This window comes from Euleptes europaea, chromosome 4, assembly GCF_029931775.1.
Source record: "Euleptes europaea isolate rEulEur1 chromosome 4, rEulEur1.hap1, whole genome shotgun sequence".
NCBI lineage: Eukaryota > Metazoa > Chordata > Lepidosauria > Squamata > Sphaerodactylidae > Euleptes > Euleptes europaea.
The window spans coordinates 105924317-105947710 of NC_079315.1; the positions used below are offsets into that span (position 1 = coordinate 105924317).

Here is a 23394-nt window from a genome sequence, read left to right on the forward strand (position 1 = left end):
CCCCAAAAAAGGGGTCGCCATAAGTCGGCTGTGACTTGACGGCACTTTACACACAGTGTATAACAAGGTGCATTAAATTACAAACAACAATGACAAGAACAAAGAACTATGTACAATACTCTATGAATAGTCCACTAAGTGTACAAATATCAAGAACAAAGAACTATGTACAATACTCTATGAATAGTCCACTAAGGGTACAAATATCACAAGTTCAAAAACATGTGAGTAGGGAGGAAGGTTTTGCCTTGGATTTGCCACTCTGTAGATGCACAAAGGCCCTGACCTGGATGGCCCAGGCTAGCCTGATCTTGTCAGATCTCGGAAGCTAAGCAGGGTCAGCCCTGGTTAGTATTTGGATGGGAGACCACCAAGGAATACCCGGGTTGCTGTGCAGAGGAAGGCACTGGCAAACCACCTCTGTTCGTCTCTTGCCATGAAAACCCCAAAAGGGTCGCCATAAGTCGGCTGCGACTTGACGGCACTTTACACACACAGAGATGCACAAAATAGGTGGGCACTTTCACACAGCCCAAATAATGCACTTTGGAGGTGGATTTTACTGTGTGAACTGGCAAAATCCACTTGCAAACTATCGTTAAGGTGCAGTGAAAGTGGAACAGGCTTCCTCAGGAGGTGGTGGGCTCTCCTTCCCTGGAGGTTTTTAAGCAGAGGCTAGATGGCCATCTGACAGCAATGCTGATTCTATGACCTTAGGCAGATCGTGAGAGGGAGGGCATCTTGGCCTTCTTCTGGGCACTGGTGATGTGTGGGGGAGGTAGTTGTGAGTTTCCTGCATTGTGCAGGGGGTTGGACTAGATGACCCTGGTGGTCCCTTCCAACTCTATGATTCTATGAAAGTGGATTTAAAGTGCATTATTTGGGCTGTGTGAAAGTAGGCTGTCAAGGATAGGACATTTTGGAGGACATTGATTCATAGGGTCGCCCCATGAGTCAGAAGCGTCTTGACGGCACTTAACACACACACACAGATGCACATCCAAATTCTCAAAACTCAATAAGCCCCCATGCAGAGTTGAGAATTCTGTATCTGAAAGGGAAATGTGCAAATCCAAGGCAAAACCACCCATGTGTAAATGGCCAAGAACTAATAGAGGTGCCAATGGGCTTGCGTCAAGGTAGCTCTGCTCTGGTTTAGAAGTGTGCAGGGCCTCTTGCGGTGAAATGCAGGGGGGGGAAGGGTTGCCAGGTCCAGGTTGGGAAACACCTGGAGATTTTGGGGATGGAGTCTGAGGGCGGGGTTTGGAGAGGGGAGGGACTTCAATGCCATAGTGTCCACCTTCCAAAGCAGCCCATTTCCTCCAAGGGAACTGATTTCTATTGCCTGCAGATCAGTTGTAATAGCGGGCGATCTCCAGCCACCCCCTGGAGGTTGGCAACCCTAGGGGGGTCAAGTCATGGCTGACTTATGGCGACCCCCTTGGATTTTCAAGGCAAGAGCCGTTCAGAGGTGGTTTGCCGTTACCTGCCTCTGTCTGGGCTAAGAGAATTCTGAAAGAACTGTGACTGGTTCAAGGTCACCCAGGCTTCATGTGGAGTGGGGAATCGAACCTGGTTCTCCAGATTAAAGTCCGCTGCTCTTAACTACTACACCTCACTGGCTCTTAAAGGTAGCATGCATAGACCGAAATCAGCACGCAACCAGGGCATAGATGGGAAGGAAACGAGCTAAGTGCAGTCCTTCACTTCAGTTTGTTGCGATCAGCGAACATAGAAGAGGCACGCCGCGTAGAATTCTACAGCTAGCTTTCTACCCCCCCCCCCCACTTCACCCTGTTGGATAAAAGAAAGGCTGCACATAGTTGCCAATGAGTGTGGTGGTTTGTATAAGCAACCAGTTTTTAAGACTCATCTTTCTGTAGCGCTGCCCCCCCCTTCCTTGAAAACTGAGCCCGTGGGATGGAGCGGGTAGGGCCCCTTGATGTGTGTGTAAAGTGCTGTCAGATCGCAGCCGACTTGGAAACCCAGTAAGGTTTTTAAGGCAAATCTAACAGAGGTGGTTTGCTATTGCCTTCCTCTGCATAGCGACCCTGGAATTCCTTGGTGGCCTGCCATCTAAGTACTAGCCAGGGCCGACCCTGCTTAGCTTCTGAGATCTGATGACATCAGCCTAGCCTGGACCATCCAGGTCAGGCCCCCTTGATACCTCCTTTCAAGTGCCTATTTTGAGGCATGAAGCACATTTAGTGAAACTGGGCCACTTTTCTTGCTGCTTAGCCTACACCTCAAGTGTAATCTGGTAATGACCACGATGAAAAGTACTGTCAAGTAGCAGCCAAATTATGGCAACCCTGTAGGGTTTTCAAGACCAGAGGCGTTCACAGGTGGCTTCGCCATTGCCTGCCTCTGCATAGCAACCCTAGACTTCTCCTTGGAGGTCTCCCATCCAAGTCGTAACCAGGGCCCACCCTGCTGAGCTTCCGAGATCTGATGAGATCAGGTTAGCCTGGGCCATCCAGGTCATGGTCTTGATTCATTGTAAGGGTTTTAGACCACTGGTTCCCAACTTTTTTGGTATGGTGACCCACAAGTTCAAACTTATTTGGAATGCAACCTACTGATTTATTGTCATGTGAATTTATTGTCATGACTGTAGGTTTTTGATTTGATATTGTTTCCATGCATTTTAACTGCAAGTTTTCCTATAACCGTTACTTAAATGTAAGTTATCCAAGCAAAAATTTACTTAACACACCTATTGATATTGAATTTGTTGAAATATTACATAAAAAACCATAATAACTTATGTAATCTATGCTTATGTAAGAACACAACTATCTGATTGCAGGTTATTGTTTCATGAGCTATAAAAATTATAGACACACCAGAGTGACTCCTGTATGCCAAGATACATGCTGAGCCAAGACCCTAGAAGAAGAGTTATTTTTTATATGCCAATGCGAAGGCTGGGGTGTACTAAGCACGTGACCCCCGGGCCTTCCGGCAGCTTTCTCTAAATTTTTAAAGGAGAATCAAACTGGCTTACAAGCTCCTTCCCTTCCTCTTCCCACAACAGATACCTTGTGAGGTAGGTGGGGCTGAGAGTTCTGAAAGAATTGTGACTAGCCCAAGGTCACCCAGCTGGCTTCATGTGGAGGAGTGGGGAAAACCCGGTTCACCAGATTAGAGTCCACTACTCATGTGGAGGAGTGGGGAATCAAACCCAGTCCTCCAGATTAAAGTCCACCACTCTTAACCACTACACCACACTGGCTCTTCTGCATGTACATATGGGCATGAACCTACGTCTGTTAATTAGGCCTTAAATAGGAATCCGTGAGGGAGAAGGCACGTTTGCAGTTTCATGATTCATTTCCTGCAAAGATCTTGTTTTACAAGTCACTGCAGAACAAGCACCATGGAAGGCGTCTCACATAGCATGGCTGCACTGGCAGGCTCAGCAGGGTAAGGATGCAGGACAGAACCTAGCGTGGCATTGGCAATCACTCCTCCTCTGCAGAAAAAGTGTAAGAACAACTTCCAGTTTTTCCGATTGTGTCACACTTTCCCAAACATGAGGAACACTTAAGAGGCAGGAAATTCAATTTATACATGTTTCTGATCATTAAGATGGTAGGTGTAGCTGACGTAGTGTAGTGGTTAAGGTGTCGGACTAGGACCTGGGAAACCCAGGTTCAAATCCCCACTCATGCCATGGGAGCGTCTTGGGTGACCTTGGGCCAGTCACACACTCCCAGCCCTGACCCTGGCTGGTATTTGGATGGGAGACCTCCAAGGAATACGGGGGTCATGACGCCTAGGCAGGCGATGGCAAACCACCTCTGAACATCTCTTGCCTTGAAAACTCTACAGGGTCACCATAAGTCAGCTGTGACATGATGGCAAAAAAAAAAAAAAGCTAACAGATTGGGGCTATTCTTGGCACCATACAGTGTTTCTAGACATCTGCCAACATTTAATTTTAATAAGTCATGGACCTTTGATTTGGTTGTAGCATAATTAGTACAGAATTTATTATTACTGGATTGCTTATAGCCAACAAAAATAGCAAAAATAAAATGTTGTTTGAGAAAAATCTGTTCGAAAAATTCAAAATTGCTGACAAGGGCATAGTTTTTTTAAAAAAGTTACTATACACAAATTAGTCACAAAACTGCAGCAAACGTGTCTGCTTTATCAAGTCCTGGCTTATTTTTTCTTGGGATGTTCTGCGCTCCCAATTCTACCAAGCTTCTTCTTCTGCTTCCTCTGCCGTTGGAACAGTTTCTTCTTTTTCTTCAAGCTAGGTTTGGGCTCCGGTTTCACCAGCTGGATTTCCACAGGCTTTTCTTCTGCTGGCGTCGCAAAGACTGCTTCCGTGGGATCTTCAGGGACGAGGGTCTTCTCCTCCTTTCTCTTTACCTGCTGCAACACTTTCATCTGCTGTTTCTCTCGGAATTTCGCTGCGGTGGCCAATCTTATCGCCCGCCGATGCTGAAAACAGGAGAACCTAGTTAACTGTAAAACTGAAATCCTGGTTTTCATGCTGCGTTTGGAGACTTAACACATTCATGCTTCAGTTCTTGCCTTACAACCATTGGATGTTTCAGTGGGTGTGCAGCAACTGGCTGCTGAACATCGGAAACTTCCTAAAGCTTATAAACCAATTAATGTAACCACATGACCTTGTTGCCTACTATAGAAGACAAAGCATGGATCCCCCTTCCTAGAGAAGAAGAGTTGTTTTTTATATGCCGACTTTCTCTACCACGTAAGGAAGAATCAAACCGGCTTACAATCACCTTCCCTCCCCCTCCCCACCACAGACACCGTGTGAGGTAGGTGGGGCTGAGAGAGCTCTAAGAGAGCTGTGACTAGCCCAAGGTCACCCAGCTGGCTTCGTGTGTAGGAGTGGGGAAACCAACCCAGTTCACTAGATTAGCCTCCACCGCTCATGCAGAGGAGTGAGGAATCGAACCTGGCTCTGCAGATCAGAGTCCACCGCTCCAAACCACCACATCACGCTGGCTCTGAACTACTACCCCGCATAGCATCACACAAGTGTCGCAAGACACAGCACCTATGAAAACCAACTACCCTTATGCCTTGCACTTATTTGGGTGTGCATACCTGCATCAAGCAATACTCTGCAATCCTACACACACCACACCACTTTTGTATTGGCATCATGGTGAGACCCTAAAACAAATCTGGGGCCCGAGGGGCGGCCACACTATACAGTGCTTACTAAAGGCATCAGAAATGATGCAGCAATGGCCACCCAGAGGCTATTTCATTTTGGTTTTAAGAATGTCAGCATTTTACTTGAGTACTAAGATCCCCAGGGTGGAGAGACTTTGCCAGTGTAACACTGGGGAGCTGGAAACCATTGAGCATGTATTTTTAGATGTCCCTTCTACAAGTCAGCCTGCTTCAATATTATTGACCCTTTGAATAGGGCAATGGGCTCTGGTGATGAGGGTGAATGGGCCAAAAGGTTTCTGCTGGGAGACAGCTCACCAATCACCACCCAGGTCGCAAAATATTGTGCCATAGCAATGAAGCTACGGTGCCTTAATTTAATTCCTTAATCCTTGGAAACGTACAATTGGTTGATTCCTAATTTTGTTGGCCTTGGTTGTAAACATCTACTCTGTATGGTCAGTTTCTGTTTTACCTGGCATATTAGCTGCAAATAAAAATTTATTTATTTACTTGAGTACTAAACAACCAGCATAGTTGCAGCGGAGATTAGCCCATCTACAGCACACACTACACGTAATCAACACAAGAGACACTATTACCATGTTTGGAGACTGGTAGTGCGGATTTTCGTACAGGGTTTGTCCCCCAAAGCTGCCCTGGAAGATCTTGATAAGGTTTAAGACAAAGCGAGGTCCAATCTCAACCAGAGCGGCGTCTTCTTCTACGATCTGCAACAGAGGGGGAAAGCATCCTTTATTGGTGGTGGAAAGTGCCAAAGGCTAGTCTGTGCCAGCCAAGAGGGATTCAAATCTATTCAGCACAGCATTTTTCAATTCAGAGTGTTACAGATGGATCCCACAGCATGCAAAGAGAACTCACTTGCCAACTCCAAAGCTACTAACCTGATAGTTTCGAAACCAAATCCTGTGGTCTGTTATGGAGAACGTGAAGACATGATCTACAAAAGGCTGGCTTTTGGGGTGATACTGCGGAGTACTAAAAATCTGGGGGGGGGGGGGAGAACAAGAATCTTGTTTAAGCAACTGAGATTTAATAAAATATCTGGATGGGCAGAACAGCCTGCACAATCTCCTTTTCTGGTCCGCTCATGGCTAGCCAAAATTAGAATCTTTGCGGGCCCCAATATAACCCAAAGCCTATGCAGTCTTGGTTCCAGGATTTTGAACAGTCACAATATGATTCTTATACCAACATTCTTATAGTTAAAGTGTAGAAGTACTGGATGGCAAGGGAGTAGAAGCTAAATGCAGCACCTACTCAGTCTATGCCAGTAGAAACAGCTGAATCAAGGTAAATTGGACTCAAAACACTTCTCTGTTACCAACCCTCCAGCATTCTATCACTATACTTAGTTAAGCACCAAGTCCAGCAAGGATCAAAACTGGAGACTGTCATACAGTTCAGCATGAAGCACAAACACAAGAGCTTTGTAAAACTGGAAAACAGCATGATGTAGCGGTTAAGAGCGGCAGAATCTTATCTGGATTTGATGCCCCACATGAAGCCTGCTAGGTCACCTTGGGCCTGTCACAGTTCTCTCGGAACTCTCTCAGCCCACGTGGAGGCAGGCAATGGCAAACCACCTCTGAACGTCTCTTGCCTTGAAAACCCTACAGGGTCGCCATAGGTCAGCTGTGACTTGACAGCACTTTCCCCCACCAAAAGTGGAAGCTGTAAAACCAGTGCACATTTAAGTAACTCCCGTAACACAGTGAACAGCAACAGCTCAACGCTTTATGTTGGCTAGCCCGGGGATCTGTGCCACTTAGAGGACCAGAAAGGAGAAAAAGGGCATCGGAGCAGCTAGTGCTTTAAAAAAAAAAATCAGACTGCAGGTTGCAGAAGAGACATGTTTTGAACAAGCCACTGCTAAATGGAACTCTCCACCCTTGAAGTGCTCCTGGGGAACAAAACAGATTGTCCCTCCCACCACCCACAACCTCTTCAGTCCCAGGGCTAACACAGAAATTTATGCTGGTTCAAGAAAGCTGATTGCAGGTATTCTCTAGTGTATATCGTTAACAGCACTGGGTAGGCAATGACCATGCTGCCTTCCCCCTTGGCAAAACATTTCTTTAAAGCTTGACTTACAACAGGAGAATCAAAATATAAAGAACAGACCTGAATAAATAGCTCTTTTAGCAATGCATAATGTGGCTGCTGGTCAAAAGCCTGAAAGGAAGAAGCAGTATTTTAGAAGAGCACAAAAGAGAAAAACTAAAGCATCAACACTCCCAGCAACAAGGTCACAGGAGGAGGTTGGGTAACTTGCAAAAATCTATACTCACCGAGTCAAAAGACAGAAGGGGGCGGGACCCTCTCAAGCAGTTGCCTGTCATCTTCAGCTCTGCCAGTGTATGAACTGCAACAGCATTAAATACAATTATGACGTTTGGCTTTGTAAGGTATTCAGGAAAGTACAACTACAAGGTTTTGTTTTTTTTTAATAAAAAGCTGGTAAGCAATAAGAGACATTATCAGATATTTGAACTTACTATTCTGTACTAAAAACTTGGCCGATGGACCATGGGGTGCATTTGAAAGCCTGAAACAAGACGAGAGACAAGAGAATGTAATTCTGTTTTCTTGAAATTGATCAATTGGCCTTTGGTGCAGTACTGTAGCCACATGAAATGCTGTACCCATTCACAAAGTGACTGGGGTTTAGCACACACACAACTCCCAATAACCACAGGGGAACTGTAAGGTAGGATCGCAAGTAAGCACTAAACTAAAAGATGCACCCTCATGCAAGCTCCCATTCTCCTCTTTCACTTTAAAAAGCCCTTTAAGGTTAAGTGAAACAAGACACCCCCAGGCCAGAAAGCAGACCAGAGTCCTGAAAAGTGTAGGCTCTGTCCCTGCATGTCTCTATTTTCGCTGTTGCAAAGGAGGAAGAGCAATGCCTGCTTCCTTCAGAATGCAGCCCAAATTAGACCTATGTTTCCAAGGGAGCATCTGCAATTATATCCCATCCCCCAGCAGGGAACAGCATGGGTGGCCTTCAATAAGCAAGCCCCCCTCTTAAAGGAGGTAAATGGGGTTCTAAAGTCAGCTCTCTGGGCTGTTTCCTGCTTAGAACAGGGGGAGAGAATGCCCTATGGGAGAAGGGGAAAGTCTCACCCTCCGCTGCGCTAGAAACAGGATTGTGTTCCAAAAGAATCCAGGATCACCTGCCAGGGCAGCAAGAACAAATTCACTGCTTGTGGTGTTTTTTGGTTTCTAGCCTTCGATCTACCAGGCCTAGGGCTGGAAAGGAAAAAAGCCCACCCGGCGACTTTCCAAATGCTGCTGCTGCTTAGCTGGGGCTTCCCTGCTACGACACCTTCTTTCCTCAAGGGAAGGCAGAGAAAACCACCCCCACCTCTTCCACACCACAACTGGATTTAACAGACAGCACCGTGCAGGCTGCATAGAAGGTAGAGAGCTGCCTGTTATTACCATTCAAGAGTTGTGACCTGGAATGACTTTTCACAGCATAAGGATGAATAGAGCCATCCCCCACCACACACACACACTTGGCATCTATCCATGTGTGTGTGTAAAGTGCCGCCATGTCGCAGCGGACTTATGACGACCCCTTTGGGGGGGGGGGTTTCATGGCAAGAGACTATCAGAGGTGGTTTGCCAGTGACTTCCTCTGCACAGCAACCCTGGTCTTCCTTGGCGGTCTCCCATCCAAATACTAACCAAGGCTGACCCTGCTTAGCTTCTGAGATCTGACGAGATCAGGCTCGCCTGGGCCATCCAGGTCAGGGCACATCTATCCATAGCAACATCAATAATCAACACAGAGGACAATGTTAGCATTTTCTTTACCACATGTAAAGGTCCTGTTTCTTCTTTGCTTCAAAAAATATGCATTTGTTGCAATTTTTTATTTCGCAAACCTGCATGAAGGAAGAAAATCAATTTTGCTGAAATTGAAATGCTCTGTTATAGCCCAAGGAACCAGAAACTCACTTTTCTGTGTGCTCACCATCTAACTTTCTAACAGTGAGAGCAGTTCCTCAGTGGAACAGGCTTCCTCAGGAGGTGGTGAGCTCTCCTTCCCTGGAGGTTTTTAAGCAGAGGCTAGATGGCCATCTGTCAGCAATGCTGATTCTATGACCTTAGGCAGATGATGAGAGGGAGGGCATCTTGGCATGGAGTAGGGGGTCACTGGGGATGTGGGGGGGTAGTTGTGAATGTCCTGCATTGTGCAGGGGGTTGGACTAGATGACCCTGGTAGTCCCTTCCAACTCTATGATTCTAATGCAGCAGTGCCCCACCTAGTTTTGCAACACCCCTGATACAACACTAATCCGCTCAAGGGGTGCTGTGAAATTCTCCAAAAATGAATTTCACAGCACTTTCATTTTTTTAAAAGTATCTGCCATACAGCATTTTTTCTAGGCACTTTACCAAATTGTAAACATATTGGCTTGGATCCCAAGGATTCTTCCCACTGTGCTACCAGCCATCAATCCACGGGAGATGCTGCAGGAAAGTTCAACAATTCCGTAGAACAAGCATAAATTTTATGTGCCAGACTTCATGAGTGTTTTTGTTCCTAACTGAATTCAATGTGATTGGTGGTAATAAAGCTTTGTTTTGCTCACATGCCATATTTCACACAATGCAATATTAGCACAAAATCCTAAAATCCAGATTTTCTAAATTAGTACAGTTCTCTGTAAAACTGCATGTATACAACTGAGAAACATAGTTATGCTGCAGAATGGTGAAATGCAAGTTATTTTTAAGCCACTTCACTCTGAAGACCTTCCAGGACCACACATGCAAGTTATATACCAACTGTTGTGAAAAAGGGAGCTACAAATATCAACTGACTTAAAAGGTGGACATATGTTGAGAAAAGAGCAAGAGTCCAGTAGCACCTTTAAAGACTAAAAAAATATTTTCTGGCAGGGTATGAGCTTTCGTGAGCCACAGCTCACTTCTTCAGATACAGCTAGAATGTGAATCCATCTGTCTTTAAGTAGAGGAGAGTGAATTCAGACAAGCATTAGTATGTAAATGTTAACAGTATGTAAATGTGAATAGCAGGCGTGATGGGATTAGGTGTGGTATGCAGAAGAGTCTATGATGTTCAGGGGAGAGATGGGTGTGGAGAAATCAGCATTGGTAATGAGCCATGAATGCAAGGTCTTTATTCAGCCCAGGTAAATGCATTGTTTTTAGTTTGAATATCAACTGTAATTCAGCAGTTTCTCTTTCCAATCTCCCTTTGAAATTCCTTTGAATTACAGTTGATATTAAAACTAAAGACAAAGAAGTGAGCTGTGGCTCACGAAAGCTCATACCCTGCCAGAAAATATTTTTGTTAGTCTTTAAGGTGCTACTGGACTCTTGCTCTTTTCTACTACTGCAGACAAACACGGCTACCCACAGTGAAATATGTTGAGAAATATCTGCTAGCTCTTTGAACACCTGTATCTTAAGCCAAACTTTCCTTCGCCTCTCTCAGGTAGGCACTTTCCAAACAAATACAGAATTGACATAAATTACCTCATTGATTACAAAAAGTTTGTCCTTCCTGTCCATTTTGGTGTCTGGAAAAAAAAAGACGTAAACGTTAACTAAAATACATATTGCTTTGTATAATGAATGCAGCAATGAACAGCATTCTGTGATAGAAGTACTTTCTCTTTTTCTAAAGGTTCTGTTAAAATTTGTGATCTTGATCCAGCTAGGTTCTACGCACGTCTCCCTAGCTGGATAAGAGATGGTGTGTGCTAATGAGTGCCAGGAACATGGCTACTTTTCCCCAAGACAGCTACTGGGATAGGTGCACAGATTTATGAGTTAACATGGTGTGGTGGTTGAAGGACTGGAGAGGGAAGAACTTTACACGGCATCCTGAGTTCCACAGAGGAAGGATGGTTTCTAAATCCTACTATTTCAGACAACTAATGTTTGGAGAGGAGTTGATGCAGGCAGCCACAGCAGCTGAACCGAAGAGAGGAACTGCATGAGCATCAGGGCCTATGGCTCTATATGGCTCCCATAATGTTTAGCTTGAAACAAAGGCAGGACAGAATGAAGATGCACCACTTTGCACAGAAGCCAGTGATATGTGTGTACCCAATTGTTGTGAAAATGTAGACTTGCAAACCTTAACCTTAGTAAGGGGCTATAAAGATAAAATTATAAATCAAGATACAGACAGTTTGTTTTTAAAGGTAAAATCAGAATCTACCTGCTTTAGAATGGGGCATCAATGTTCGCAAGTCTTTCATCAGATGTCTGGTCCTAAAATTTATTCCTCGGGAAGAAAAAATAAGCACTCTCTCTTTGTTCTTCCATTTGCCCTGAAATACACAAAGGCAAACGTGAAAAGGGAGAAACTGAGACCATCAGTCACAGACCCATCCTAAAAAGAGTTGCCTCCTTCTAAGCTCACTGGCTTTAACGGATGAAACCACTCGGGCAATCCTCAGTCTCAAGTTCTATTAAAACAAGAGCACTAACAGAAATGTTCCATTTAAACATGCACAAAAAATTTCTAAGCTATCTGACATTTGAGTCTTCAGCTCCTTTAACTAAAGAAAACCCCTGTAACTGAAGTGAAACAGTTAAATAAAGCTACAGCTCAACTTCCAAAGCTCAGCCAGCAAGCAATAACAGCCCTTCAGAATATACATAAGAACATAAGAAAGGCCCTGCTGGATCAGACCAAGGCCCATCAAGTCCAGCAGTCTGTTCACACAGTGGCCAACCAGGTGCCTCTAGGAAGCCACAAGCAAGATGAGTGCAGCACCACCATCCCGCCTGTGTTCCACCGCACCCAAAATAATAGGCATGCTCCTCTGATACTAGAGAGAATATACAGTGAGAGTTCTCTCAGTGTCCAAATAAACACAGCCCAAACCCCTGGCCCCATCTCTGAGATTAACAGACAGTTTTCAAGCGAGAAGTCGTAGTTTCTACAAAGGCACAAGCACCTGTTGTTATTGTTTTTTTAAGTTATCCATGACTCTTTAGTTACACAGACAGGGAATGGCACAGCAACCAAAAATAGCTTTGAGACATAATATACCTTGTGCACTTTAAAAATATTCATTTCACAGGTAAGCCAACCAACAAAACTTAACACTTAATGTGCCACTTTTTCCAGGGTATATTTAAGGTTGTTTTCAATAAAACTACACAACAGATTAAAAATAACATAACTGATTGACAGGGTACAATCGCCTATCTTAAGTAGGCTTCCCCCCCACACCCACAAATCAGCAGCATGCTGCCTCTTTATCAGGCACAACCCGATTATCAAAAATCATCAGTCAAGCTCTGAGCTCCCCAGAAGTCCTCATCAGGCAGGATGTCCTATACCAAAGAAAGGGATGGGGAGTTTCATGACACAACAGAAAAGTCCAGTGTCTCACACCCCCTCCCCCCACAAACAGATCTGCAGTCAACATTCAGCCATGACAAGGAGTGCTGTGGAACCGAAAAGCTTGCTCACTGTTTTGGTAGTTCCTAATCGATACTGTACTCTTTAATTGTGGTAATAACCACACACAAAAATAGCTTCAAGAGGGACTTAAGACAGATTCATAGAGAAGAGGTCCATCAGTGGCTACTGTGAGAGCCAGTGCGGCCTAGGACAGAGAGAGAGAGCCGGGTTCAAATTCCCACTCTGCCAATGGAAGCTCCTGGGTGACCTTGAGCCAGTCATGTCCTCTCACCCTTACCTACCTCACAGGGTTGTTGTGATGATAAAATGGAGAACAGGAGAACAGTGTAGGCTGCTTTGGGCTCCCAACTGGGTAGAAAGATGAGATATAAATGAAGTGTGTGTGTAAAGTGCCGTCAAGTTGCAGCCGACTTATGGCAACCCCTTTTGGGGTTTTCATGGCAAGAGACTAACAGAGGTGGTTTGCCAGTGCCTTCCTCTGCACAGCAACCCTGGTCTTCCTTGGTGGTCTCCCATCCAAATATTAACCAGGGCTGACCCTGCTTAGCAGCTGAGATCTGACGAGATCAGGCCAGCCTAGGCCATGAAGTAAATAGCTACTAACCATAGTAACTGAAAGGAGGCTCCCTATACAAAGGCAACAAACCTCTAAATACCAGTGCTGGGAGGCAGGATCGGGGAAGGCTTCAACTTCTATGCCCTGGGAGAGACAAGATGCTGGGCCAGAAGGACCAGTGGTCAGATCAAGCCGGATCTACTTATGTTCTTACGGTGGGGAAGGTTGTTAACGTAAGGAATCAATGTGGCTACCTACGGTATTTGCCTATTTCACAGACTCGCACTAAGCAAACACAAAAAGAGATAATTCACAGTGGGTCGCCGTGTTAGTCTGTCTGCAGTAGTAGAAAAGGGCAAGAGTCCAGTAGCACCTTAAAAGACTAACAAAAATATTTTCTGGCAGGGTATGAGCTTTCGGGAGCCACAGCTCACTTCTTCAGCTCATCCCCTACCAGAAAATATTTTTGTTAGTCTTTAAGGTGCTACTGGACTCTTGCCCTTTGCTACTACAAAAAGAGATGTTTCAACAAAGTGCAAAGCGAGTCCACGACTAAGATCAACTTCGTCCCCCCCCCTAGGAAATCCTGCCTTGTAAGAAGAACGCTCTGCACACGCTCAGAGGCACTCTTTCTCCATCCCCCGAGCCAAGCGCGTCTGTCGGGCCTCACCTGCGAGACAGGAGGCGGGACTTGGTGCACCTCGGCCCCTGCATCGGCCCCCGAGGACGGACCGTGCTCCTTCCCCTCTTTCGGAGACTTCCTGGCACGTTTCTTCTTCGGACCCGGCCCGGCTCCACGAGGCCTCTTGGCCGCCGCCATCTTTCGCACACACGCCACAAGCAACGCCCCGCCTCCCTCGCAGCACGGAAGCCGCTCTAGCAAGAGGCCCTCTCTATGGGCCTCAGAAGCAAGGGATACTTCCGGCAAAAAATATACTTCCGGCAAAGAAAATGAAACCCGCCCTCTCCGGGGACGCTATGGGGGGGGGGAGAAACCAGGTCGGGTTTAAACCGGAAGTGCTGATGGGGAAGCGAGGTAAGCAGCCGCTCTAGCCTGGCGCTTCTATCGTTAGGGCACCTTAAAATCCCAAAGTCAAGTCGCCAGATGCGCCATAGAGATTTAAACCGGAAGTGCTGATGAGGGCGATGGGGAAGCGAGGTAAGCAGCCGCTCTAGCCTGGCGCTTCTATCGTTAGGGCATCTTAAAATCCCAAGTCGAGTCGCCAGGTGCGCCATAGAGATGATCGGGAAAGCACAGTCGAGCTGACACCATAGAGACGCCGTGGGACAGAGAGACACCTTGAGTTAGATGACCGTTGGCGGCTTTCGTTTTCGTTGGGGGTTCCCGTTGGGTGCCGCTCTAGCCTTTTCTGTCTATAGGTCCTCTGTGGAGTAGATAACTAACGAGAGGAAAAGCGTCACGGCCGCTGCGATGTATCTTACGGCTGTGGGGTAGGAGTAAGTATTTTTAGATGCTTTCGGCGGGCTGAAGGGTTTCCCCTTCTTAGGCGAGTGCAGAATGTACGACTTGGAGGGAGGCAGGTAGAAGTTCAACCGGTGTGGTTGTTCTGCACCTCAGAATAGGGGTCCTTGCTGAATTTCTGCCTGCCATCGTACTCTTAGATTCCCTCCCCCCCCCGTTTTTAAAAAAGCAGAGGTGGTTGCTCTAGATACGTAGGGATGGAGCGAAGGGCTTTGGGAAGCCGAAGAAATGCAGAGGCTTCATCATCTAAGGGTCCTTGCAATGGCTCTAGGGGCTGGCAGAAAATTGTAACAAGAGGTGTGGGGATGCTCGTTTCTCATTTTGCTGTCAGGGTTTGTTTATTTATTTATTTAATATACTCAATGCTGCTTTTTCTAACAATACAAAGTGATTTCCAAACATGGAATTCTGTATACAATAAATTATTAAAACATCATTCAATACAAGAAGAGACAGAATAAAACCAACGTTCAACTGTAGGTCGTTTTTAAAAGTTTTGTTTTTTTCAGTTCTGCTAAACTGCAGGAACGGTCTTCATATCGCTTTTCAAAACAAATTAGCTCGCTGCACTAGAAACGTTAAACCCAAATAACGGTAGTATGTGGCTAATAAAAAATGCACCATGGCAGCTAAATTTTGAATACTGTACACAGACAGTACACAGAACAGTGCATATATAGTACATAAACAATCATTGCAAATGCCAAAGTATGTGACCGTTAAATCCTTGTGTAAAGTCCATATATTGGTTCTCGTAGGTTGTCCGGGCTGTGTGACCGTGGTCTTGGTATTTTCTTTCCTGATGTTTCGCCAGCAACTGTGGCAGGCATCTTCAGAGGAGTAACACTGAAGGACAGTGTCTCTCAGTGTCAAGTGTTTAGGAAGAGTAATATATAGTCAGAAAGGGGTTGGGTTGAGCTGAATCATTGTCCTGCAAAAAGTATCAAAGATAATGTGCTAATCATTGTCCTGTAAGTATCAAGATAATGTGCTAATGAGGGTGTGGTATGTTAATATCAGTCACTCAGTCTCTCAGTGAGAGACACTGTCCTTCAGTGTTACTCCTCTGAAGATGCCTGCCACAGCTGCTGGCGAAACATCAGGAAAGAAAATACCAAGACCACGGTCACACAGCCCGGATAACCTACAAGAACTGATCTTAATTTTGTAATTGCTGCTACATTATATTTGCTTTGGATTAATTCATGACAATTCCGTTTTAAACCAGTGTCTTGGACTACTGCAGGCCTCCTGGTGTAATTGCTGGACCTCTTCCTTCTGCCCTTGTAGGAGGGTGTAGGATGTGAAGGAAGTCTTCGAAACCATGCCGTTCTTCACCCAAGAGCAAACGGCCGAAGAGCAAGGTGCCTTGGCCGCCAGTCTTGACAACGTCCGAAATCTCTCCAATATCCTGAAAGCCATTCATTTTAAAGATCATGCCGCCTGTTTTGCAACTACAAACGGGCTCAAGGTGACCGTGGAAAATTCAAAGTGTCTTCAGGCGAATGCTTTTATTCAGGTTAGAGGGTAATGTTTTCATTCTTTCCATTGGACAGAGAAACTGATTTCAGCTGAAAAATATAAATTGACAATTTCTTTAACCTATGAAATTCTCACTGGCAATAACAGTGTTCTGACAGGCTAAAATAAACTTTCTGTGACCTCCCTGAGTGTTTTAATGTCAGTTCAGAGAATCCTTATGTCAGCACTGGAAAGGTCTGGGCCTTGGATCCCTAGCTGGTCTATTGCAATTTGGTGTGTAATTGAGCATCTGGTACAGATTTGACAGTTACCTTCCCAGAAATATTTGTGTGTCTCATACAGAGTAATGGTATTCTGAAAAGAGCCAGTGAGGTGTAGTGGTTAAAAGTGGCAGACTAGTATCAGGGAGACCCGGGTTTGAAAACCCCATTCATGATATAGAAGATCACTGGGTTATGAAGGGCCAGTCACACTCTTTCAGCCTAACCTACCTAGCAAGGTTGTTATGAAGATAAAATGGAGGAGAGGAGGAGGATGTAAGCTGCTTTGGGTCCCCACTGGGGGAAAGGTGGGGCTCAAATGAGTTAAATAAATAATTAAAACTGTTGCAGGGTAGAGTTTCCAATGTGCACCTTCATCTCAAAAGAGGGACTATCAGATTTTGGTGCACTCCTTTCATTCCATAAGTAGAGCTGTCCTTTTCATTGACACGAATAGGTAGACAATCTGCTGCAATGCACAGGATGCAGGGGAAATGAAGAGGGTTGGATCCTCCAGCCAGCATTTTTCGCTCAATCTTGATCCATTTTTCTCCTTATTACAGCCTTTGACCCACATGGCTTTAATCCATGCAGGTCCTATATGCCCAGCATAGCCTTTTTATAGTCAAAAAGTATTGGAAGGGATAGACTCTGTAATGTCACGGGCTTTAATGCCAGTGATTTCTCTTCCCCCTTCCTTTGGAGAGGGGCTGTGGCTCAGTGGTGGAGCATCTGCTTGGCATGCAGAATGTCTCAGGTTCAATCCCTGGCATCTCCAGTTAAAGGGACTAGGCAAGGAGGTGATGTGAAAGACCTCTCTACCTGAGACCCTGGAGAGCCGCTGCCAGTCTGAGTAGACAATACTGACTTCAATAGACCAAGGGTCATATTCAGTATAAGGCAGTGTACTATCAGTGCCTGGTGGTTGGGAAGAAGAAATGGGTTGCTCTGCACTGTAGTCCCTCTTTCTCAAAGCCCCGTTGCTCAAGCATAAAGTGCTTTTTCTAAAGGCACCATGTGGGAGGGGGTCCCTTCCTCTGTTCTCTCAAATACTGGCATGGGGAGGTGCTGGTGGCACTGTTAGCCCATGTGTTGGGCAGGCGGCCATTACACCCAAGTCATAGTTAAGGTGAAACAAGTAAATGCTGGTACTAAATGCCACAGTGCCAAGAAGTGAAATGTTTACCTACTGGCCATAGCCTTGCCTCTTTGGTAGCTTCCTCTACAAGTTAGAAGTCTCCACTGATCTTTGCTGATAGTTCTGTGAAGCGCTTAAGCTGTGTCCTGAGGATACTTTCTTGGAGGTAAGCCCCGCTGAATACCATGGCACTTACTTCTGAGTAGACAGGATTGCCCTCTTCCTTCCTTCCTGTGTCTTATCAAACTGACGTATAGCTCAGCCCTCTGTCAGTCCCCTTAGGAGTAAGCCCCACTTAGTTCTGTGGCACGTACTTCCTGGTGTGTACACTTAAGGGTTTGCAGTCTTTGATTCTAAGGACAGATCTACATCACCAGTATTACTGTCATGGCTTGCCTTGCAATGAATGTTGGGAACTGTAGTCCTGCAACGGTGCTGTCTTCTGATAGTTTCTTGCTCTTCTGTCTTCTGTCTTTCAAACATACAGGCAGGAATTTTCCAAGAATTTGTGGTGCAGGAGGAATCTGTGACATTCGGAATAAATCTGTCTGTTCTTTTGGACTGCCTGACTATTTTCGGCACAAGCTCCTTGCCAGGTATTGCCTACATGTGTTCCTTGCAGGAACAGAACCAAGATGCCTCTGGGTGCTGAAGCTTGTCCTTCCTTCAGAAAAGGAGGCCACTCAAAGTGATGGTATCGTTTTACTGTGTTCTGGTTAGACCTCACTGTGTTCAGTTTTGGGCACAGCAATTTAAGAAGGATGTAGTCAAGCTGGAACGTGTCCAGAGGAGGGCAACAAAGATGGTGAGGGGTCTGGAGACCAAGTCCTATGATGAAAGGTTGAAGGAGCTGGGTATGTTTAGCCTGAAGAGGAGAAGACTGAGAGGGGACATGATAACCACCTTCAAGTACTTGAAGGGCTGTCATATAGAGGTTGGTGCTGAGTTGTTTTCTGTTGCCCCAGAAGGTCGGACCAGAACCAGTGGGTTGAAATTAAATCAAAAGAGTTTTCCGTCTAGACATTAGGAAGAATTTCTAACAGTTAGAGCGGTTCTTCAGTGGAACAGGCTTCATTGACAGGTGGTGAGCTCTCCTCTGGAGGATTTTAAGCAGAGGCTAGATTTCCATCTGTCAGCAGTGCTTATTCTATGACCTTGGGCAGTTCATGACAGGGAGGGCATCTTGGCCATCTTCTGGGCATGGAGTAGGGGTCACTGAGGGTAGTTGTGAGGTAGTTGTGAATCTCCTGCATTGTGCAGGGGGTTGGACTAGATGACCCTGGTGGTCCCTTCCAACTCTGATTCTATGATTCTATGTATATTTAATGGTCAAAAACAATGGTTTTGAAACACCTCTTTCATTGGCGCATTTCAAATATGATGCAGGCTGCCTGAAATTGTTTAAATGGGTTGGTCAAGAAACAGTTCTTGAGAGTCTTAGAACTGCAGCATTGTAGACAGCACGTTCTAGGTGTCTCCTTTTGTTTCAGGAACTCAAACGGCCCTTCGGATGTGCTACCGGGGGTACGGTTATCCCTTGACGCTCTTCCTGGAAGAAGGGGGTGTGGTAACAGTCTGTAAAATCAACACTCAAGAGCCAGAAGAGATACTCGATTTTGATTTCTGCAGCACCAACGTCGTGAACAAAATCATCCTGAAATCGGAGGGGCTGCGGGAGGCATTTTCTGAACTAGATATGACCAGCGAGGCACTACAAATCACAATGTCTCCAGACAAGCCTTATTTCAGGTATTGGATCCCCCCCCCCCAATTCTATTAGTCATGGCTAGGAATATTGTAACCAGGGTGTAGAAGAACTAGTGCATGTTTTTAGCATAAATGTTTGAGTAGACAGTCCTGGCCAAGAACACCCCGTTACCTGATTTGTAGCCTCAGCTGTCTTCTTCTGCGTTAGTGGATGGAGAAGGGCCTTGGAGGTTCTGTGTTCAGGTCATGAGTCTCCATGAACATAACTTCACTGAACATAACTTCACTGAGTTCACCATTTTACTTCTGTGAGTCTAAGGGTACCTTAGGCACCTTTTCTTTGGAGTAGTTCCAACAAAGTTGTTAGGACCCTGTTTCAGGGTCAGTAAGTAATGTGATCTTGGGGTGACTGTGGACATTACAGTGACAAACATATCAATGCATTCATCTCTTTCTTTCTTTTTCAGATTGTCTACTTTTGGGAATGCGGGAAGTGCTCATCTTGACTACCCCAAAGACTCAGATCTAATTGAAGCTTTTAACTGCAACCAGACCCAGACAAACAGGTGAGCTTCAGCAATCAGCCTACCTTTGTAGTAGCTCAAGAGCCATTTGGTCCCTTTCTTACTGACTACAAAAATCCATCATTTGATTGTGGTTTATTTCTATTGACTAAGCCACACCTGCAATGCTAGAAAAGCTGGATTCGAGTCCAGTAGCACCTTAAAGACCAACAAGATTTTCACGATATAAGCTTTCAAGAGTCAAAGCTCCCTTTGTCAGATGCCACCTTTGATTCTTGAAAGCCTACACCCCAAAAATCTTGTTGGTCTCTAAGCTGCTACTGGACTTGAAGCTAGCTCTTCAACTGCAGACCAACACGGCTACACACCTGACACTATTGCTAGAAAAGTGAGTGGAAAATGCAAGCAGATTCAACAAAGAACATAGATTTCTGTTCCTCTGTTAAAGGGAGATTACATGTGCGCTCAGCCCCAGTTAGGCATGGAACCACGCTGGGAGGAGAGCGCCCTAACTTCAACCCTCCCCCATAGTTTCACTAATGAAAACTGAGCTCCCCATGTTGTTTGCCAGTGTGGTGTAGTGGTTAGGAGCGGTGAACACTAATCCGGTGAACTGGGTTCGATTCCACACTCCTCCACATAAAGCCAGCTGGGTGACCTTGGGCTAGTGACAGTTCTCTCTGAACTCTCTCAGCCCCACCTACCTCACAAGGTGTCTGTTGTGGGGAGAGGAAGGGAAGGAGATTGTAGGCCGGTTTAATTCTCCTTAAAAGGTAGAGAAAGTTGGCATTTAAAAACCAACTCTTCGTCTTCTTTTTACGTAAAATGCCCCAAATCTGTATTGTGCTTTAAAATGCTAATAACAAAATGACCTTTTCAACCCCTGCTCCGTTCTGCAAATTTTATCTGGGTCATTTTGTTGTTGTTTTTCCTAAAAATGTGGTTTCTGTATGTTGTCCATGTCATTTGAATCCAGTAACTGAGGATATTTAAATAGTTAAATTGTGGAACTCCCTGCCCCAGGATGTAGTAATGGCTGCCAACCTGGAAGGCTTTAAGAAGGGAGTGGACATGTTCATGGAGGAGAGGGCTATTTATGGCTATTAGTGAAAATGGATACTAGTCATGATGCATACCGATTCTCTCCAGGATCAGAGGAGCATACCTGTTATATTAGGTGCTGTGGAACACGGGGAGGATGGTGCTGCTGCAGTCGACTTGTTTGAGGGCTTCCTAGAGGCACCTGGTTGGCCAACTGTGTGAACAGACTGCTGGACTTGATGGGCCTTGGTCTGATCCAGCATGGCCTTTCTTATGTTCTTATGATATGCTGTTAGGCCTTGTTAACCTAATGCACCCAATCTAATTGACAGATACAAGATCTCCTTACTCAAGCCGTCTATCAAAGCCCTCGCTCTGTCTTGCAAAGTCTCTATTCGGACAGACAACAGAGGCTTCCTGTCGTTGCAGTACATGATCCGGAATGAAGACGGGCAGATTTGCTTCGTGGAGTATTACTGTTGCCCAGATGAGGACATTACTGAGGCAGAGATGTAGCAGCGGCATACAAACTGACTCCCCCTTCCCCCAATTTTTTTTAAACCAGCCATCCAGAATTTATTTATGAATGAAAATTTTTGATCGGGAAGACACAAGGATCTATCTGGTGTTATTGTTTTTAATGAAAAGAAAAACCAGAAAGTTCTGGCGTAGAGATGAAATAGACAGCATCTAAGAAATTGGTGGAGAGAGGGTCCTTTTGTAGAGGAGGGCCATGGGGTTCAGTGGGGTGATTCTCCTGATACTAGAAGGGGAGGGAGCCATGGCTCTGTGGTAGAGCATCTGCTTGGCATGCAGAAGGTCCCAGGTTCAATCCACAGCAGGTCCAGTTAAAGGATCTGGCTAACAGTAGGTGATTTGAAAGACCTCCGTCTGAGACCTTGGAGATCCGCTGACCGTCTGAGTAGACGATACTGACCTTGATGGACTAATGCTGATGTTGCTGGTTTGATTCAGTATAAGGCAGCTCCATGTGTAGCACCATGGAAAGCCTATTCTGCCATGGTGTGGAGCAGGAGGTTATCTGCCCCATAGAAACACAGCTTCATTGCTGGCCCTCCGGCCACCACTTCGGGGTATAAGCTACAGGTCTACTGCAGCAGTGTGGAAGTGGATTAGTTGTTGGTGATTTCAGGGAGGGCAGACTACAGATGAGCAGATAGGCCGGGGCTTATTCAGTGCTACTGACAGTTGCTTACAAGTAAGAGCTTGTTGTGAGACCGCTGGTAAGAGGCAGGATCAGTCCTGGACCAAGCAGAAGAGTAAATGCACATATTAATGCCTGCAAGGGGTGGCCTCTGGATGTCGGTGTTCTTTGGAGGGCCAGAAAGTGATGGACTTGAGGTCAGTGATTATTCTTTCTTTTCCTTGAGGAGAAAGAATGGGCTCCTGAACTCACCTTAGTCTAAACTGTGTGACACTGCTAAGAGGGTTGACACTCTGGAAGTTGTAGAAGCAGAATAGGTGCGTTCTGTCCCCACAGAGGGATAGAATACACCAGTCGTCCCCACCATGGGGCCCGCCGACTCCTTTTCTTGCGCCCCCCCAAGTGTTTTTAGGAAGCGGGTGGGGCCAGGTAGTGTTTTTGCCTAGCAAGGCTTCTGATTGACTATTGGAGGTTTGGTTGGCTGTGCAGATTTTTAAAAATGTTGCTTTGGCAGCAGCTGCAGCAACCGTTTTATGGCAGCCATGTTGTTGGTGCGGCCGCCATGCTGTGTCAGAATTCCAAATGTGCCTGCAGGCTCCAAAAGTTTGGGTCCCCCTGGTATACACAATCTACCTCCCTTCACCCTCTCCCCCATCAGCTAGAAACTTGAGCAAACCTGGCCCAAGTTACTCATGTCATCCTCTCTCACCTCAACTCTCTCTCTCTCTCTCTCTCCCCCCCCCCCCCGTTCTCAGACCAAGGTCTTGAACAATAAAACCATAAAACTCAAATAAGACCCATCTCTAAAAACACCTCCCTTTGACTCTTCTCTGCAGCCTCCAAAAAACGAGCAACAAAATAAGTACGCTGAGGGTCATAATCCTCTAAGAGGAACTGAACCTTTTGCTCCAAAGTTGCTCAAGAAAACGGGGACCGTTTGTTAAAACATGGTATAATCCATTTTAGCCTAAGTTGGTACATGTAAGGACAACGCAAAAGGATATGTACCAAGGAGTCCACTGACCGAAGAGGGCAGGGACACAGCCAGTTTGAAAAAGGGACCCTTAGTAAACGACCCAGAAAAACAATTGAAAAGGGGCAATTAAATCTCGAATGGATAAAGATTCTACATATCTCACCTCAACTGGAGTTAGTTTCCAACAAGCCTTAGGAGAGGGGATGGGCCACGGAGAACTTCTTTGCATCAGCAGCCTATAATGTGCCCTTAATCCTCATGCCGATGCATTGTGGGCGTAGTGCACTAAGTTTGAGCTCAGCAAGCCCAAGGATTTCACACCGAGCCCCCACCCCACTAGTCAAATGAGATCGTTCAGTGGGTGGGCTTCTCTGTAACTGCATCATCCAGTCGTGCATCTGCTGTTGTCCCATCTCCAGCAACTGGTTCAGGGAGGGCTGAGACCACCGGCGTTA

General features: G+C 45.7%; 2 protein-coding genes across 2 annotated transcripts; one reads left to right on the plus strand and one right to left on the minus strand.

The window, feature by feature from the left end:
- Window positions 1-4104: 4104 nt before the first annotated feature.
- BRIX1 (biogenesis of ribosomes BRX1) lies at window positions 4105-13983 on the minus strand. Its single transcript, XM_056848490.1, has 10 exons — window positions 13834-13983; window positions 11390-11501; window positions 10699-10742; window positions 9007-9077; window positions 7683-7732; window positions 7476-7549; window positions 7309-7359; window positions 6069-6170; window positions 5766-5894; window positions 4105-4455 (listed from the first exon to the last, which is right to left on the minus strand). Exons 1-10 carry the CDS (start codon window positions 13981-13983, stop codon window positions 4171-4173), a joined length of 1068 nt encoding a protein of 355 aa, XP_056704468.1. The 3' UTR covers window positions 4105-4170.
- A 1972-nt stretch (window positions 13984-15955) lies between these two features.
- Window positions 15956-21314, plus strand: RAD1 (RAD1 checkpoint DNA exonuclease). The gene is made up of 5 exons (XM_056848606.1): window positions 15956-16165; window positions 18014-18122; window positions 19017-19275; window positions 19701-19799; window positions 21131-21314. The coding sequence occupies exons 1-5, from the start codon at window positions 15971-15973 to the stop codon at window positions 21312-21314; spliced, it is 846 nt and encodes a 281-aa protein (XP_056704584.1). The 5' UTR covers window positions 15956-15970.
- The last annotated feature ends 2080 nt before the right edge of the window (window positions 21315-23394 follow it).

Coding starts and splice junctions, on each gene's coding strand:
- BRIX1 (XM_056848490.1), bottom strand. CDS start 13,983: ATGGCGGCGGCCAAGAGGCCTCGTGGAGCCGGGCCGGGTCCGAAGAAG. Junction 7,733..9,006: donor AAACAGGACCTTTACATGTG/GTAAAGAAAATG, acceptor GTCTTGTTTCAG/GCTTTCAAATGCACCCCATG. Junction 5,895..6,068: donor TTTGGTTTCGAAACTATCAG/GTTAGTAGCTTT, acceptor CCTCTGTTGCAG/ATCGTAGAAGAAGACGCCGC.
- RAD1 (XM_056848606.1), top strand. CDS start 15,971: ATGCCGTTCTTCACCCAAGAGCAAACGGCCGAAGAGCAAGGTGCCTTG. Junction 16,166..18,013: donor AGGCGAATGCTTTTATTCAG/GTTAGAGGGTAA, acceptor TCAAACATACAG/GCAGGAATTTTCCAAGAATT. Junction 19,276..19,700: donor CCAGACAAGCCTTATTTCAG/GTATTGGATCCC, acceptor TTTCTTTTTCAG/ATTGTCTACTTTTGGGAATG.